This window comes from Phodopus roborovskii, unplaced genomic scaffold, assembly GCF_943737965.1.
Source record: "Phodopus roborovskii unplaced genomic scaffold, PHOROB, whole genome shotgun sequence".
Taxonomy (NCBI): Eukaryota; Metazoa; Chordata; class Mammalia; order Rodentia; family Cricetidae; genus Phodopus; species Phodopus roborovskii.
In genome coordinates this window covers 1,013,559-1,029,711 of record NW_026126588.1, presented here as the reverse complement: position 1 = coordinate 1,029,711, position 16,153 = coordinate 1,013,559, and the positions used below count along the sequence as shown (strand labels likewise).

General features: G+C 46.2%; 1 protein-coding gene across 1 annotated transcript; it reads right to left on the bottom strand.

Moving 5' to 3' along the window:
- Positions 1-333: 333 nt before the first annotated feature.
- On the bottom strand, positions 334-8,716 carry LOC127236691 (trem-like transcript 4 protein). Its single transcript, XM_051204445.1, has 6 exons — positions 8,494-8,716; positions 7,956-8,294; positions 5,602-5,655; positions 5,264-5,333; positions 2,771-2,903; positions 334-1,768 (listed from the first exon to the last, which is right to left on the bottom strand). Exons 1-6 carry the CDS (start codon positions 8,552-8,554, stop codon positions 1,628-1,630), a joined length of 798 nt encoding a protein of 265 aa, XP_051060402.1. The 5' UTR covers positions 8,555-8,716; the 3' UTR covers positions 334-1,627.
- Positions 8,717-16,153: the final 7,437 nt, after the last annotated feature.

The window sequence follows — 16,153 nt, the reverse complement described above, 5'->3', positions numbered from 1 at the left end:
AAAAAGAATAACTTGAAAAAATAACTTACAGAGAAATAAATAGAACAGTTATTCTATAGGAGATGAGAAGTCATAAAGTCAGAAGTTAAAATGAAGATAGTAAGTTTATCCAGCCAGGCATGATGGTGGATAATTTAATCCCAGCACCAGGAAAAGAGAGATAGGCATAAAGATCTCTGTGAGTTTGAGGTCAGCCTCATCTACATAGACAGTTCCAGGGTAGCCAGGGCTAGATAGAGACCCTGTCTCAAAAACACTAAAAAAAAAAAAAAAAAAAAAAAAAAAAAGTTTATCCTGAGAGACAAGAAACAACAGAGAATGTTTGTCCTTTGTTTCAGGTTCTTTTATTTTATTTTATGTGTGTGGGTGCTTTATCCACATGCATGTCTGTGCACAACATATGTGCACAGTGCCCAAGGAGGCAAACAGGACATTGAGCCTACTAGAACTATTATTGTCCTTTTGTGTGTGTGTGTGTGGGGGTTCTCTCTAATTTTAACATACATGTTTTAATTTAATTTTCATTGTTACTGATTTATATATTTTACTGAAAATAGGTTTTTCTCTCACACAATATACCCTGCCCTCAGTTTCCCCCCCCTCCACTCCTACCGGCCCTCACACACCTCCCCTCCATCTCCCATGAGAAAATAGCAGGCCTCCAAGAGATAACAACCAAACATGGCAGAAGAAGACACAATCGTGTAAGCAAGAGCCCTCGGACCAAAGCCGATGAGGACCGAACAGGAGGAAAATGTGCTGTCTTCATGGCTGCAAGGCTAACACTCAGCTTGCTGTCGATAGTGGATGGTGCTCAGCCTACGCTGGATGTCACCTGCTCCGAACAGCACCCTGGCTTCTTCTTGTTTTATGGATATGACATTGTTTTTGTTCCCTAAAGGACACCCCTGTCCCCCTGCCCCCAGTCAATAATCATGTTTGTATAGCCAGACTTTCTCTGTGAAGATCAAAGGACCTCACTTGATAAACCAACACAACACTGACCCCTGGTGGTCAGCTCCCACGTGTGGCTGGATGAGCGGTCTGTTGAAGTTTTTTGTCTTTTTAAAAGCCAGTTTTATTTTTGTTTGTTTTGTTTTGTTTTTTTCTTTAACTTTTTGGCTTCCTCTGTTTGTAGTCTGCAGATCACAGCCTTTCTTGGTTCCCCATTTTATCACTTAAGTCATTTTTTCTTTCATTTTTAAGGAATCCGGAGCAAAAGGAGAGGAAGCCAGAAGAATGGTGTTACTGTGTCGCATTCTGATGCAGTCCAAGAGGCTGAACTCAAGCACAAGAAAACGCACACAGGGCTTGTGAGGAGCTCACTCCAGTGAGGCATGTGTGCAATGGGGACAGAAGAGAGAACGAGGTAGTCCTGTAAGAGAAGGCACAGGTGTAGGGCTCTGGGAAATATTTGAGCTGGGTATCGGGGTGCTGTGAAATACACATCCCATGGGTGGTCAGCTTGAGGGAGCTCTGGGCTGTGGGGGACGTGGATCTTAGGGTGTTGGGTACCAGAGTGACAGTTGCCACTGATGATTTGGGGCGGGGACCTGTCACTTGTCTCCCATGGGTTTGTCTGACGGTTTCAGTAGGGCTCTAGTATGCATTGATTGGGCAGCTCTGGTCACTGCATAGGGTTGGAAGAATAAGCATTCTTTTCACACAGTGAGAGATGGCCAAATGTGCCCAAGGACTCTGAGATGTCAGGAAGGCTGGCATATTCCGTACCCTCCACCATCACTGTCTCTGCTGTATACTCATGTCTCTGAGGAAGAAAGGTAAAGGGGAAATTTATAAGCACAGCCTTTATTTTGCCTTCTCCTGCCCCAGGACTGCTATCTGGAATCTTCTTCCTTCCTTCTTCCTCCCTAGCCCTTCCTTCAGGCATCTTCTGCTTTTTTCTGATCCAGAAGACAGATTTCCAACAAGGGCCCCAGGGCACTCCCCTCCTGGGAGGACACTTTCTGAGGAATAGTCAGGGAGTCCAAGAAATGACACTTCCATCCATTTCACTCTGAACATACCCTGGGACAGTTGTGACCCCAGCTCTGCTGCCCCATAATGTACATTACACTGGTGTGTGTGTATATGTGTGTGCGTGTGCATGCATGTGTGGTATGTTTGCATGTATGTGCATGTGGTGTGTGTGTGCACATGCTGTGGGTGTGCGTGTGTGTACATGTCTGTGTGTGTACATATGTGCGTGTGTGTGTGTGTGTGTGTGTGTGTGTGTGTGTGGTCACTGATGAGCTGCCTCTGAACATGAGGCTGTGTCATGCCCTGTTCAGAATGAAGCAGTATCGTGCTCCTGGGAACAGCAGAAATGTGACGTCTCTAGAAGTCACTATTGTGATATGAAGTGCAGGGTCAGAGAAGCCATGGGAAATTGGTCAGTGGAGAGGAAGCTCTACCGGGAACCAGCTGGCTGCATCAACTTCCTCCGTTGGTTTTTGTGGGGTGTAGTGAGTTCCACATTTGATGGAATCTGTCTTCGTCTGTTAATTTTCAGAAGTCTCACCTGAGGGTTCAGACACTGATCTGCTTGGAAACTCCAGCTGATGCCTCCAGGGGGCAGCCTTAGTTTTGCTGGGGGTTTTAAGTGCCTGTTTAACGATGGTTTGCTCTCTCTACTATTCATTGGTATTTAAGCTTTTACTTTGGCTTGCTGTGTAATTAGTAAAAACTTTCATTCAAAACTGAAACTATGGCTGTCCTTGATCACTAACTGGATCCTATGAGCACCCTCGCCCGAAGCCACGTCACTCACTTGGCAGCGCCTCCAGCAAAGGACCACACCAACAGCCGACAGCATCAGGCCCTTGAGTAGGAGGAGTCCATACTGCACGAAGACCAGAAGCCTTGAGGAGACCCAGTCAGGAGAGGAAGGGGAACTTTGGTTTCTGGAGGCAGAAAGAGGAGCCTGGGCTGAGGCGTCACCCGCTTCTAAGTGGCCCCCAGCTGGGGTTTGTGTGCATAAGAACCCACCCTGAGCTCTGGAGGGACAATGGACTTGAGTGGGGCGAGAGCCATGGGGGCTCTGAGCCTGAGGAGAAACCCACTTGTAAGAAACCCAGTTGGAAGGGTAAAAACTCTGGCTGTGGATCGAAACAGCTGGCAGCTAGAGAGAGAGACAGGTCCGCTGGGAGGAGCTGTCCAGAGTTCTGCAGGCCAGTGAGGAGGTCACAGAGGGCCACTTATGAAGGGGACCTGAGTTGTCACCTTGTCCACTCCTTAGTGGCTTTGGTACAGTCTCTGGAGCTCATCTTTTGGGTAGTGAAATTTTGGCTAATCATTAAGAGGCTCTGAAACCCGGAGGCTCCGCCCTCTCACAGGTGGGAGGAGTCTGTGCCACCACCAGGGTACTCAGGGTTCAGGAGCCCACAGCAGTCCCCGATGCAAGCACTTCCTAAGCCTGGCCACATTGCTCATTGTCAAGATGTGGGGTGGGGATCCTTAGGAGTGAACATGTATGTTTTCCTTGCAGATTTTCTCTTCCCCTAATTCCCTTTCTTGTCTGACATTTTCCACTGAGATTGCCATCTTTTTCTTTGAGAACCATAAACCTCACCTCTGTGTTTGTCTTCAGCTTTTTAAGATTAATTTTTCTCAGTCTGCTATCTGCTTGTGAACATTTCCCACAATGTTGTTTGTTGAGTACAATTTCCCCTCCTTGAAGCAGTTGAATTCCCAGCCCCGCCCCCCGTGATGTGTGTTTTTAAAGTTTTCTGAAAAAAAAAATCAAAAAATAAAACAAACAAAAAAATCTCCACCCAGATATTCATCTGCTTTTCATATATATATATATATATATATATATATATATATATAGAGAGAGAGAGAGAGAGAGAGAGAGAGAGAGTCAGGGTCAAGTAGACCGTTGGCTTCAAACTCATAGAGATCCACCTGCCTCTGCCTCCTGGGTGCTGGGATTTAAGGTGTGCGCCACCATGCCCAGCTTCATTACTTCTTAAAAAGTTGACACAAGTTTCTTTTTCCTAGTTATACAGTTTGAATCTGTCTGGAAATCAGGTTGTGTATAGTGATGGAAGCTGGAGTTCATTCTTAAATTATGTAGCTAGTCTTCCAAACAGTGGGACCTGCCCCAACTGTCTGAGGGTGTCACTCTGTTTCAGTCTGTCCCTGCATTTACACAGATCTGCTTGTCCCTGTTCCACTCACTAGGGGCCCCCTCCTTTTTTTTTCTTTTTAAGGTAGGGTTTTATGTAGCTCAGGCTGGCTTCAAACTCTCTCTGTAGACCAAGATGACTCCTGACCCCCTGGCCTCCACCTGCCAATATGGGGATTGCAGGTGTGAGTGACCACAGCTGGCTCTTCACACTTCCTGAGTCTGTAATGCGCTATTCTCAGAGTTAATATTTTTAAAATTTATTTTCATTTTACATTTGGTATGGATGCTTTGCCTGCACATATGTATGTATCATGTGCATGGCCGTAGAGGCCAGAAGAGGGTGTCAGATCCCAGGAATCAGAGTTGTAAGCCTGTAAGTTGTGGAGGCTGGGAATTGAATCCAGGTGTGATCTTTGTTGATCTTATATCTGACAACCTTGCCTAGCTTTTGCCTAGCTCAACAGTTGCTTGATTCTTGGGGTTTTCTTGTTTTGAGTTTTGTTGTTGATTGTTGGATTTGGGAAGATAGGTTGGGTTTTTTTTTTTTTTTTCTATTTCTGTTTGTTGCTGTTGTTTTAGATCTAGCTGTTTGTGTATTCTGGCCTTGGAAGGGTCTCTTTCTTAGTCTAGAGCTCACTGGTTAGTGACACTAGCTGGCCATCGAGCCCCTGAGATCTGCCTGTCTCTGCTTCCCAACACTGATTACAGACACTTGCTGCCATACCCAGACTTTATGTAGGTGCCAGGGATCCAAACTCTGGTGTTTATCTTCACAGAGCAGACAATTTCTTTAATCTTTGAGCCATCTCCCTAGCCCTGTATGAGTCTGTGATCTGAGACCTTTCTTTTCCTACAATCCTATGAAATTTATATGTCTATTCTTTCTTCAAACATTTCTTTCCACTCTTCCTCACAGGGTGTCTAGTTTTTTCTGACCCTCCTGTCTCTTTTACAGCTCCTCCAATGCTTGGGACCTTCTGTCTCCACCTCCCTGTCTGGACCAGGGAGATTCTCTGCAGAACTTGGTGTTCAGACATACTAGAATGGTCCTAAAGCTCTCTGGTTCCTTGACTACATGAGCTCTCTGGGCATCCTTTCCCAGGACCCATCCTCTGAAGACACCTGACTCACCTGTGCTCAGAGCCATTGATGAAAGAGCCAGTGAAAGAGCCAGTGGTTTCCTCTGGAGAAGTGGTCAGATCTAAGAAGGACACAACGATGATGGTTTCTCAGATGACCAGGACAGAGACCAAGACTGGGTCCCAAGAACCATGAGAGGAAGTAGAGAAGGGTTTTAGATGGAACCCCAACCTCACAGCCCCTGAGGTCAGGAGTACCTAGACCTCAAATCTTTAGCTTATAATTTTTTTACACATAGAAGGGCATCATCCCTAGAGGCTGGTCTCCCCTAACCTTACCCCCCCCCCACCAGTTGCCTGGCTAACACTCTTTCCTCCTGGAAAGCTGACCTGTGTTTGTCACGGGGAGCCCGGTGGCCATCTGTGGAGGAAGGCTTGATGAGGCTAGAGGCAAAATGAGAAGACAGCATGAAAGGGAGGATGGGGTCTAGGCCCTAAAATGGGAAAGATGTGGGAGGTTCAGAGGTAACTGCGCCTAAAATCCTTAACTGAAAACATGTACATATTTATGGGCTGTTGAGATAGCCTGAAGATGTGAGTTTGAATCTTAGGACCCACAATAGAAGGAGGAAGCCACCCCAAACGTTGTCCCCTGACCTCTACATGTGCACCATGGCCCATGCATATGACAACAACAACAATAATAACTTTAAAGGGGGCTTTTACACATTATTCTATGGCATTTGCTGTTTCAATACTTGCATATATTGTGTGACACTCAAACCAAAGTCAACCTGTGTGCTCAATGTTTACGAGTTATTCACGGTAAAGGCATTAACATCCTTTTCATAAACTTTCAAGGATGAGTAGGGGCTGGAGAGATGGCTCATCGATTAAGAGTACTGGCTGCTCTTGCAGAGGACTGGGGTTTGATCCCTAGCATCTACATGGTGACTCTCAACTGTCTGTGACTCCAGTTCTAGGAGACACAACACCTTCTTGTGACTCCACAGGCACCAGGCATGTACATGTTGCACAGATGTACATGCAGGCAAAATATGCATACACATAAAATAAAATAAGTAAATATTCTAAAGTTTTGATAATAAGAAATAAATGGTATGTTACTGTTGTCTAAGGTCTCTCTACCCTGCAACACAACATTGGACTTTCTCCCCTTCGTTATTACTTAGTACTCTTTTGGCCAGGACCTACCTCTCCTTCCTCACCTCTCTCTCAGCCTCTGGTACCCACTCATCAATTTCCAATGTCTAGTAAATCAGCATTTTGTTGTTGTTGTTGTTTGGTAGTTTTTGGGACAGGTTTTCACAAAGTAGCTCTGACTTGCCTAGAACTCCCTGTGTAGACCAGGCTGGCCTTGAACTCGCAGAGATCCACCTGCCCCTGCTTCCCGAGTGTGCCACCATGCCCAGCTAGGGTTTTGTTTTTGTTTTTAAATCAGGGTTCCATGTAGCCCAGGCTGACCTGAGCTTATTGCATAGCTCAAGATGGTGACCATGTGGTCCCCCTGCCTCGACCTCCCCGGATCTGGGATCATAGGCTGGTAGGACACAGTACTTCCAGCTGTTTACAACCACTGTACTAATTTACACTCCCACCGGCCACAGGTTCCCTTTCTCCACTTCTCCCCTGAGCCTGGTACCTTTTGCCTTTCCAGGAAGAGTGGTTCTTACTAGAGTGAGATGATCTCGCTGTGGTTTTCATTGACATATCCCTAGTAGTTAGTGATGCTGAGAATTTCCCTGGCCATTTGTATACTGTGGTTTGGTTTGGTTTGATGTTTAAACCTGCTCAGATTGGACCATGGATCATTATGCATAAATGAAACGTGGCTTGGGTGGCACATCTCTCTATCTCCGAAGCCCGGAGTACAGCTTCCTCATTGCCGAGTCCCCAGGGGATCCACCCGAGGGGAAGGCCCTAGTGAATCTCAGGCTCCCGCGTTCCCTGGCTACCCGTCTTTCCGCCTCGAAACCCTTCCCATCTTTGTCTGGAGCCAGATGCTGGTGTGTGGAGGAAGAGTGGACAAGGCTGTAAGAGAAAAAGAGAGGACTTTGCGGGGTCCTGAAGGTGGAATCCAGTCTGACCGCCAAACAGTGATGGGAAAAAGGGGAGCCGTGGGTTCCTCAGGCCAGCAGTGATCTGCACCTTCCGTCTACACTGGTGCCTGTGTGAGACAGCTCAGCCATGGAGAACACAACTACTGCAGAGGAACTGAGTTTGAGTTCCAGCACCCACACTGGGTGGTTCACATCCTCGTGTGATTCTGGCCATCGTGGCCACACGTGTGGCGTGTGCCCATAAGTGCGCATAATTTCAAGTAAAGACATTCCAACTTTTTTTTTTTTTTTTTTTTTTTTTTTGAAACAGGGTCTCACTATGTAGCTATGGCTGGCCAGGAACTTGCACTGGAGACCAGACTGGCCTGTACCTCACAAAGATCTACTTTCCTCTGCCTCTCAAAAGTTGGGGTTAACATTGTACTATGCCAGGCTAAAATAAACAAGGGTCGGGAGAGACTCCAGGTCCCTACTCCACGAGACTTAGACATTCTTTTTCAGTGCCCAAGTCAGGAGTGACAGAGATAGGAAGCTGTCTGAGGGGACAAGGAACCACACTCTCCTCGGCCAGAGCAGGTATCAGGATGGGGTGTGACAGAGACAAGGGATAAGCCATGGGTATTCTCACCTGGTTCCTAGGAAAGGGTTATATAAAGGCCTCACCTGGGGACAGCAGCAGGCTGATGTTTCTGAGAATGTTGATTACATTGTGGGAATCATTAAATAACCCGCACCAGTAGACGGCTGAATCCTTCTCTGTGAGCTGAGTGATGGTGACATTGAAGAAGCCAGCTTTAGGATCATCCCAGATGGTATGCCGTGATTCCTTGACGGCTCTCCGAGGCTCGGAGGTTGTGACCACTCGGTTACACCTATTTGGAGACGTCTGCCGACACCAAGATTTCGGCACATAAGGCCCCTCCTTAGGCTTGTACTGGCACCTCACGGAGAGGTTCTGTCCCAAAACTCTGTGAAGTTCTTCAGGCACAACTGTCCAGACACCTGGACAACAAACCCTCCTGTCAGAGCCCCGGCTGTGTACATTTGTTGCCAGCGTTGGGAAGCGGGAGGCAATGACTTCTAGCACCCAGACTCGGGAGCATGGCCCTGGAGCCACCCCTGGTCACAGGGTCAGCCTGATTCCTGCCTGACCCTTGTCTGTCGTCCCATTCTCCACCCCTTGTGTCTGGAACCATCTCACCTGAGGCCAGGAAGAGCAGCAGCAGAGGGACCAGCAGCAGTTGTGAGCATCTCCAGGCCATAGCCCCCTAATCCTGTCAGTGGAGGAGAGGAGGAGAAGGGAGGATTTGGACGGGGCAGACGTCTCCCTATCTCAGCATCTATGAGCTGCAAGAGAAGGACCTGGGCTTTGATTGGGGAAGTGGTTGGCCTGGGTAGGCGGGCCCTGGAGACTGAGGAGAGGAACAGTAGCCAGGCCTGCAGGGATCCCCAGCTGTAGGGTCCATGTCTAGCCCTCACACCTCAGCTCTGCCTCTGCTCCTCGCCTTCCTTTTGCTCATCCTCTCTCCATCTCAGATGCTCCACACCATCTGCCATTCACACTCCTTCGTTATGGCTGTTAAAAAATTAAAGACAAAACGATATGAAGTAAGAGGCCTGTTCCTCTTTTCTTTTTCCCTGAGAAAGGTCAAAGGCCCCCAGAGGCGTGTCAGGAGTCTTGGTATTCTCACCCCCAAAGTAAGTCAGGGGCCTCACTCCCAGGCGACAACGTGTTTTTATCCCGGAAGGTCTGTGGGCCACCAGAGTCCAACGCCAAGCTGTTAGGATGGTCCCTGGAAAAGGTGTGAGGGGGCTACTAGGTGGTAAAAGAGTGTGCTGAGGAAGGGTCGTCAGATGGATCGAATACTTAGGGGTGAGAAAGGAAGTGTGGGAACTCATGACCATGTCAACTGGTGTTTGTTGGAGGGATTGGGTGAGAAAAATACGGAAAATCATCACGTGCAAAAATCTCACATACAAAAATCTCACATGTAAAAACGTGTAGAAGAAATGGTGACCCACTCAGGAACAATTAGGAATAAAATAAACTGATGTTAGACTTTATATTCAAAACATAAAACAGCCGCAAGTCCAGGCTAGTGCAGGAAGACGGCGGAGTACATGAACACGTGAGGGAGAGCCGTACCTCCCGTGTGCAAGGGTTCCACGATGGGGGACTGCGGGCCGGTGTCCCCATAGTCATGTGATGAAACTTAACTCCAAAAGAGGTAGGGCCTTTGAGGAGCTGGCAGGGTCACACTGGTTCTATGCTCATGAATGAGGTTGATGTCCTTGTAAAATAGAGCAAGGGAGAGTCTGCCCCTCAGCCCTGCTACGGTTTGCGCATGACTTACACTCTCTCCTAAGGTGGGAGGGTCAGAAGCTCAGTCCCCAGGTAGTGTGGAGCCTTTCAGGGACTGCATGGGAGTCCCTAGGCCAAGCGAAGCATGACCTGGGCGGTAATTGTGGGGTCCCAGTGGCCCCCTCTCCCTCCCTCCCTCCCTCCCTGCCCACTCTCTGGCTCTTGGGTGACATGATTATAATAGACTCCTAAATTTGATGCCATCTAATCTGAGGCCTTTACAAGAGCTCATGCCATTGAGTCTTCAGGTGTGTTTTCTTTATAAAGTAACCACCTGAGGTATTTTATTATAGTCACAGAAAATCAACACAGGTGCCATCTTCTAAGCCTCAATACATTTATTATAAAATAGCCAGTCTATGTACTTTGTTACAGTAGTTTCAAAGTCCTGGGTTGTGCCTGAAATATTTACATGCATACTCTTCCCTAAAGGAGAAGGGACATCATACCTGCTGCCTATGTGTGTGTTGCCCGCCAATGTGTTAAACCACTCCTTAAGCCACAGCCCTTGTGATCTAGCAGTCTCGAGCATTTTCCTCACACACACATGGGTGCCAGTATTCCTAATCCCCTGCATGTCTCCCAGGCTCATTTGACCATGGCAGGCAGAGGCGGGAGCATCAGTGTGAGTTCCAGAACATTCTGGTACTTAGAGCTCCAACCATCAAACACGTGTGAAACCCGGACCTGGAGTAGGATGAGTGGGGAGTTTGGAACCAGAGCTGCGATGACAGTCTGCTGATAGAGAAATGCTCTGGTTTCATTTCTGTTTCTGCACTAGAATACCCTGACCAAAAGCAAATTAGGGGAGAAAGGGTTTAATTCCACTGACATTCCAAAGGTACAGTCTATCACTGGGGAAGTCAAGGCAGGCCCTCAAGTCTAAGTCACATCCCACCCACAGTCATGAGCATCATCACTCGCCTGTGTTCCTACTCTTTCTGTGTTTGTCCCAAGGGAAGTGACACCCACAATGGACTAGGTTGCTAAGGCAACCCTCACAGGCCAACTTGATCCAGGCACTTCCCCAAATGAGACTGTCCTCTCTCAGGCCAGGCCATTTTGAGTGGATAGTTAAGGACAACCAGGACAGCTGTCAAGATTGAGAGCCGAATGGAAGAGTTGGGAGTCAGCAGTAACCGTTTGGGAAAGGAATATACACACCCATCTAGGAAAGCTCAGCTCTGGTGGGCAAGCCCGCAGTACCAGCTGGGACCCAGGGGCCATCAGAACACCCAACTTCATGCTTATCTTTCTGGCTCTGCTCCACTCCCTAGGAATCCCTGTGCAGCAGCTGAGGGGTGGGGATGGCAAACAAAGAATGGGGAAAGGCAACTGGCCTCCTCCTCCAGAGGGACTAAGATTGAGAAGTTGGAGCGCTTTAGTTATAAATTCAATCTTCCTTCCCTATCCTAATTACTTAACTGAAGTCAGTATTGGAGTCATGTTTTCTTTCTTTTACAAGTTGCCACTCATGAGACTGAAACAGTTAAGAAAGAGTACTTGGTGCTCTCACAGAAGACTGGAGTTTGTTTTCCAACACCTGTAACTCCAGGTGCAGGGGGATCTGACACCCTCTTCTGGCCTCCTCAGACATCAACATGTACACACACACACACACACACACACTCATACACACACACACACAGACACACACACACTCACACACCACATACACACACATACACACACATACATACACACACAGACAGACACACACACATACACACACACCAACACATACACACAGACACACACACAGACACATACACACACACACACACACATACGTATATACACACAGACACACACACACAAATAGAAACAAGTCTTTTTTTTTTCTAGTCACCACACAAAATATTTAGGAAAATGATATAACATTGAAAAGCATCACTACACATTTGTCAGTATCCATAGAGTGTGTGACACCAAAAGTAGACCCTAGAGAAGTCACCCTCAGCTGACAGTGGTGTCTGTATGAGCTCCTCCAGTGTAGCAAATGCACGGTTTTGAGGGACAGGGCGCTGTGATGGGAAGAACTTGGGGAGAGGCTGCTAGGGAAGTTCATTAGCTTCTTTTCATTTCTGTGATAAAATGTGCAGACGATAGCAATGTAAGGAGAAAGCATTGACTCGGGTTCAGAGATTGAGAATACAGCCCATGGAAGTGGAGGGTGGGGGTCAAGGCAGGGGCAGCTTGAAGCAGCTGTCACATGACAGCCACAGTCAGGAAGCAGAGAGAAACTAGAGTTCAGTTCACTTCCTCCCTTGTCCACAGTCCAGAGTTCCTGCCCAGGGTGTCACCCTGCCACAGGGAAGATGGGCATTCTGGAGCTAGAAAGAGGCTCAGTAGTTAGGGCACTCACTGGCTTCTCTTCCAGAGGACCTGAGTTAGGTTCCTGGCACCCATGTGGATGCTCAGGATGATCTGTAACTCCAGTCCCAGAGAATCTGAGGCCCTCTTCTGGCCTCAATGGGTACTGCATTCCCATGGGACATAGACATGCATATAAGCAAAATACCCAATACTCTATAAAATTTTTTAATCTAATTTTTAAATGTGTATTCCTACATGTATTAGTCACTGTTCTATTGCTATGAAAAGGCACCATGATTGAGGCAACTTTTATAAAGGAAAACATTTAACTGGGGGTGTTGAGATTTTCTCCATGTAGTCTCTGTCCGCTGGACCAGTTTCTCTCCACCCAACTGGGTCCCCGAAGCCATTATGAAATAACCACTCTGAGACTTAAAATCTGTTTACAATTGTTTGGCCATTGACTTAAGCTTCTTACTGGACAGTCCTCTCTGAATTATTAACCCATAACTATTAAACTGTGTATCTTCACGTGGCCTTATCTTACTGGAGAATGCCTGGGTGTCCTACTTTCCGGGTAGCTACATGGCATCTGTCCTTTGTCTCTCTTTTCCCCATCTCTTTGATTGGAATTTCCCCCTAGCTAACTTCTGCCTGTTCGTTGGCTGAAACAGCTTTATTCTTCAACCAATAAAAGCAACACATATTTGCAGCACACAGAAGGATGGGAGCTTGCTGATAGCTTCAGAGGCTTAGTCTATTATCGTTGAGGTGGGGGACATGGCAGCAGCGATCATGGAGGCAGGCGGTGTTATGAATACGGTACACCACTGGCAGATCCCATGGTGGGTAATGGATAAAGTGTGGGTGACATAAAGACAGAGACCTACAGACGAAACTTATGTGGAAAGTTATTGGGGGAAGGGAAGGGAGAGCAGAAGTGGGCAGAGCCTGCCTTTTAAAGGGACTTTACATCTGTTTACAGAGCGGGAGGGGAGGAGGGAGCGGGGGGGGGGTAACTCTGCCATGCACAGAGGTGGCACACTCTGCCAGGTCCCAAAGGGTTGGCGTCGCCAGGTTTGCCTTGATTAAATAGGCAGGCATGGTGCTGGAGAAGTAGTTAATTCTGATGGAGAGAGAGAGAGAGAGAGAGAGAGAGAGAGAGAGAGAGAGAGAGAGAGAGAGAGAGAGAGATTCTGGGCCAGATGTGGGCTTTTGGAACCTCACAGCCCACTCCCAGTGACATATGTCCTCCAACAAGGCCACTCCTTCTAATCCTCCTCAAATGGTGTCATTTCCTGATGACCGAGCATTCACATACATGAGCCAATGGGGATTGTTCTTATTCAAACACCATATTCCACTCTAGGTTTGTAGCCATAGTATCAGAGTGTGAAAATGCTTCCAGTCCAACTTCAGGAGCCCCATAATCTATCACAGTCTCAACACTGCTTCAAAGTCCAAAGTTCAATGTCTTTCCCGAGACTCACGGCAACCTCTTAACTGTAAAAAAATAAAATAAAAAAGCAGATCACATAGTTCTGACATACAACAGCACAGGACATATATCACCACTCTAAAAGGGAGGAAAGGGAGTGTAGTAAGGAAACACTGAACCAAATTACTGACTAGGCAAACTCCAAACTCTGCATCTCCATGTCTGATGTCTAAATGCTCTTTACATCTCCAACTCTTCCCAGCTCTGTTGACTGTAGCACACTTCTCTCTTGGTCTGGTTCTACTTCCTGTTAGCACCTCTCCTTGGCAGGCACCCAACGACTCCGGCATCTCCAGCACCTCGTGATCTCCAATACAATCCGGCCTTCATCTTCACAGCTTCTTCACTGGTCCTCCAGGCAGGGATAGCCAGGACACATGCTGGGCTCAGTGGTTTTCCTTAGCCATGGAGGGAGAGTCCATAACTCCTGTTTTAAATCCTTGACCCTAAAGCCAGAATCATGTGGCTGAAGCTGCCAAATTTTTCTGCTTGATGTGGCTGGAACACAGCCCCCATCATCCAGTTGCATCTGTATCACCTTCCTGTTGTTGATTGTTTTCTTTATTGCTCAAGCTTGTCTTTAATTCCTTTCACATGTTGGAAGCTTAGCTGGACAGGGTCTCTACTCATTAAACCTTTGTTTTGTTGTTTTGTTGTGTATCTCTATCCTAGAACTGGCTCTGTAGACCAGGGTGGGCTCAAATTCAGAGATCCACCTGCCTCTGGACCCCGAGTGCTGAGACCAAAGCATATACCACCACACCTGGATTTCTTTAAACTTTTCTTCCCCTTGGGCACTAAACTTAGGTCAATTACATTCCCTGGTGTTCCTTTTATCTTTGTATTTCTTTTTGTCCAGCTTGTTCCTTTTCATTATAGATCTGCTTAAGAGTAACCAATAACAAACACAACAGAGTCAATACTTAACTGTCTTGAAATCTCCTCTGCCAATGCCATTAGTTCAAAGCTCTTTAATTTAGCCTCAGGCAGATTTTTGGAACAAAGGCAAAAAGTAGCCACATTCTTTGCCAAAGCCTCACAAGAGATATTTCCAGAGCACTTACTAATATTCTTTCCCTCTGAAACTTCCAATTGCCCTCAGCATGTCTTCCATGCTCCTACCAGGATGTCCCATTAGGTCCCACTTAAAGCATTCACTGCTTTTCTAGTCCAAAGTCTTCCACATTCTTTTAGCAAACAAACCCCCTGGAGGCTTGTCTTCTAGGAGGTTTCATATTCTGTCAATTTGACAACTGACATTGACTGTCATAGGAAGGACATGAGAACTATATGTGCTTTCTTCTCTATTTTGCTGTAAACTTAAAACTGAATAAAAAAATGAATTTAAAAAAATATCAGAAGAGGGACAGGTTATAGTATATACATTTTACCAGTCCACATCAGGGTAGGCCTGGCTAGCAGGGAGGGAATGGAGATAGGTCTTGAGGGGAATTCTGTGAGCCCTACTTGGCTGCTCTACAATGTCTTGTATTTTCATTGTCTCCACTGATGTCTCATGGGGCTCCTTCTCAGAGCTGTTCTCAAGGGTGACTGGAGCCAAGCAGAGCTCACAAGGGAGTGTAGGAGGGCTCAGATTGTCCCTGACACAGAGCATATGGTATGCTGCTAATACAAGAGGAAAGCTATGCTCACAGCTATGGTATAGATATGAATACTTTGTGTTGGAATGGATTTTCATTTATTGATACAATTTAAGGTCTATTTTGGGATCTGTATATTTCTCCTCTTGTTTAGGTATTGTGTTTATTAGCTCATTAGAAATGTAATATATAATTTAATACAGATTATAGATAGTTACCTATAATAGTCAAAACTTATAGTTAAGTTTGTTAGGATTTCTAGATATACAGAGATATATATGAGATGAGTAGACATTCTTCAAACCTTTCAAAGATCTACAGAATATGGCATTTAAAATGGTTTAGGATTTTTCTTGACTGCTCCTGGCAACACCATCTGCATCATTGAAGAAATGTGTTATGGAGTTTGCTTCCAATGTGGCAAGACTAGCTATTTGGGAAAGATACTGCTCTTGTCTAGACTGTTTGACTTTATGCTGTATAAACTGGACATGCAGGACCCACAGGAAAGTGAATGCTGATACAAGATGGGCATTGCTACAGGGTTCCTGCTTCATGGAAGAGTCTGCCAGACAGTACAGGACACAGAGGAAAGTGACTGACAAACTGCCAATACAGGTGGACAGTTTAAAGTTTCCTGCTTTGCTGAGGAGTTTGCCAGACACACTATGGCCTATGGATGGAACATTACCGAAGAACTTCAGGTGCCTGACCAGGTAGCCAGATGTCTCTGTCATTTCTAGAATTTATATATTAACCTTCTGTGGTCTTTGAAGGAGTTGAAGACAGATAGTTATGGTTTTAGTTTTCCTTGGTTAGGATTAAAGACAAGTTACATATAAGACTTTAGACTCACAATGATTGGATGGGTGATAGAATATTTACTTTAAATCCTACTAAATGTTAATGTATTAAATATTGTTAACTGTGATTCTTATTTGATAACTGTTGCTATGTTAAGATTAAAACCCTTCTTTTTATTTTAGACAGAAAAGAGGAGATGATGAGATGTCAGTCTGTAAATAAGTTTCTCTTATTGGTTAATGAATAAAGCACTGTTGTCCAATAGGAAAGGAAGATAGGA

Excerpts from the sequence above, each read along its gene's own strand:
- LOC127236691 (XM_051204445.1), bottom strand. The coding sequence starts at position 8,554 with ATGGCCTGGAGATGCTCACAACTGCTGCTGGTCCCTCTGCTGCTGCTC. Across the intron at positions 8,295-8,493 it reads GCTGCTCTTCCTGGCCTCAG|GTGTCTGGACAGTTGTGCCT; the intron begins GTGAGATGGTTC and ends TTTGTTGTCCAG. Across the intron at positions 2,904-5,263 it reads ATCAATGGCTCTGAGCACAG|AAACCAAAGTTCCCCTTCCT; the intron begins GTGAGTCAGGTG and ends TTCTGCCTCCAG.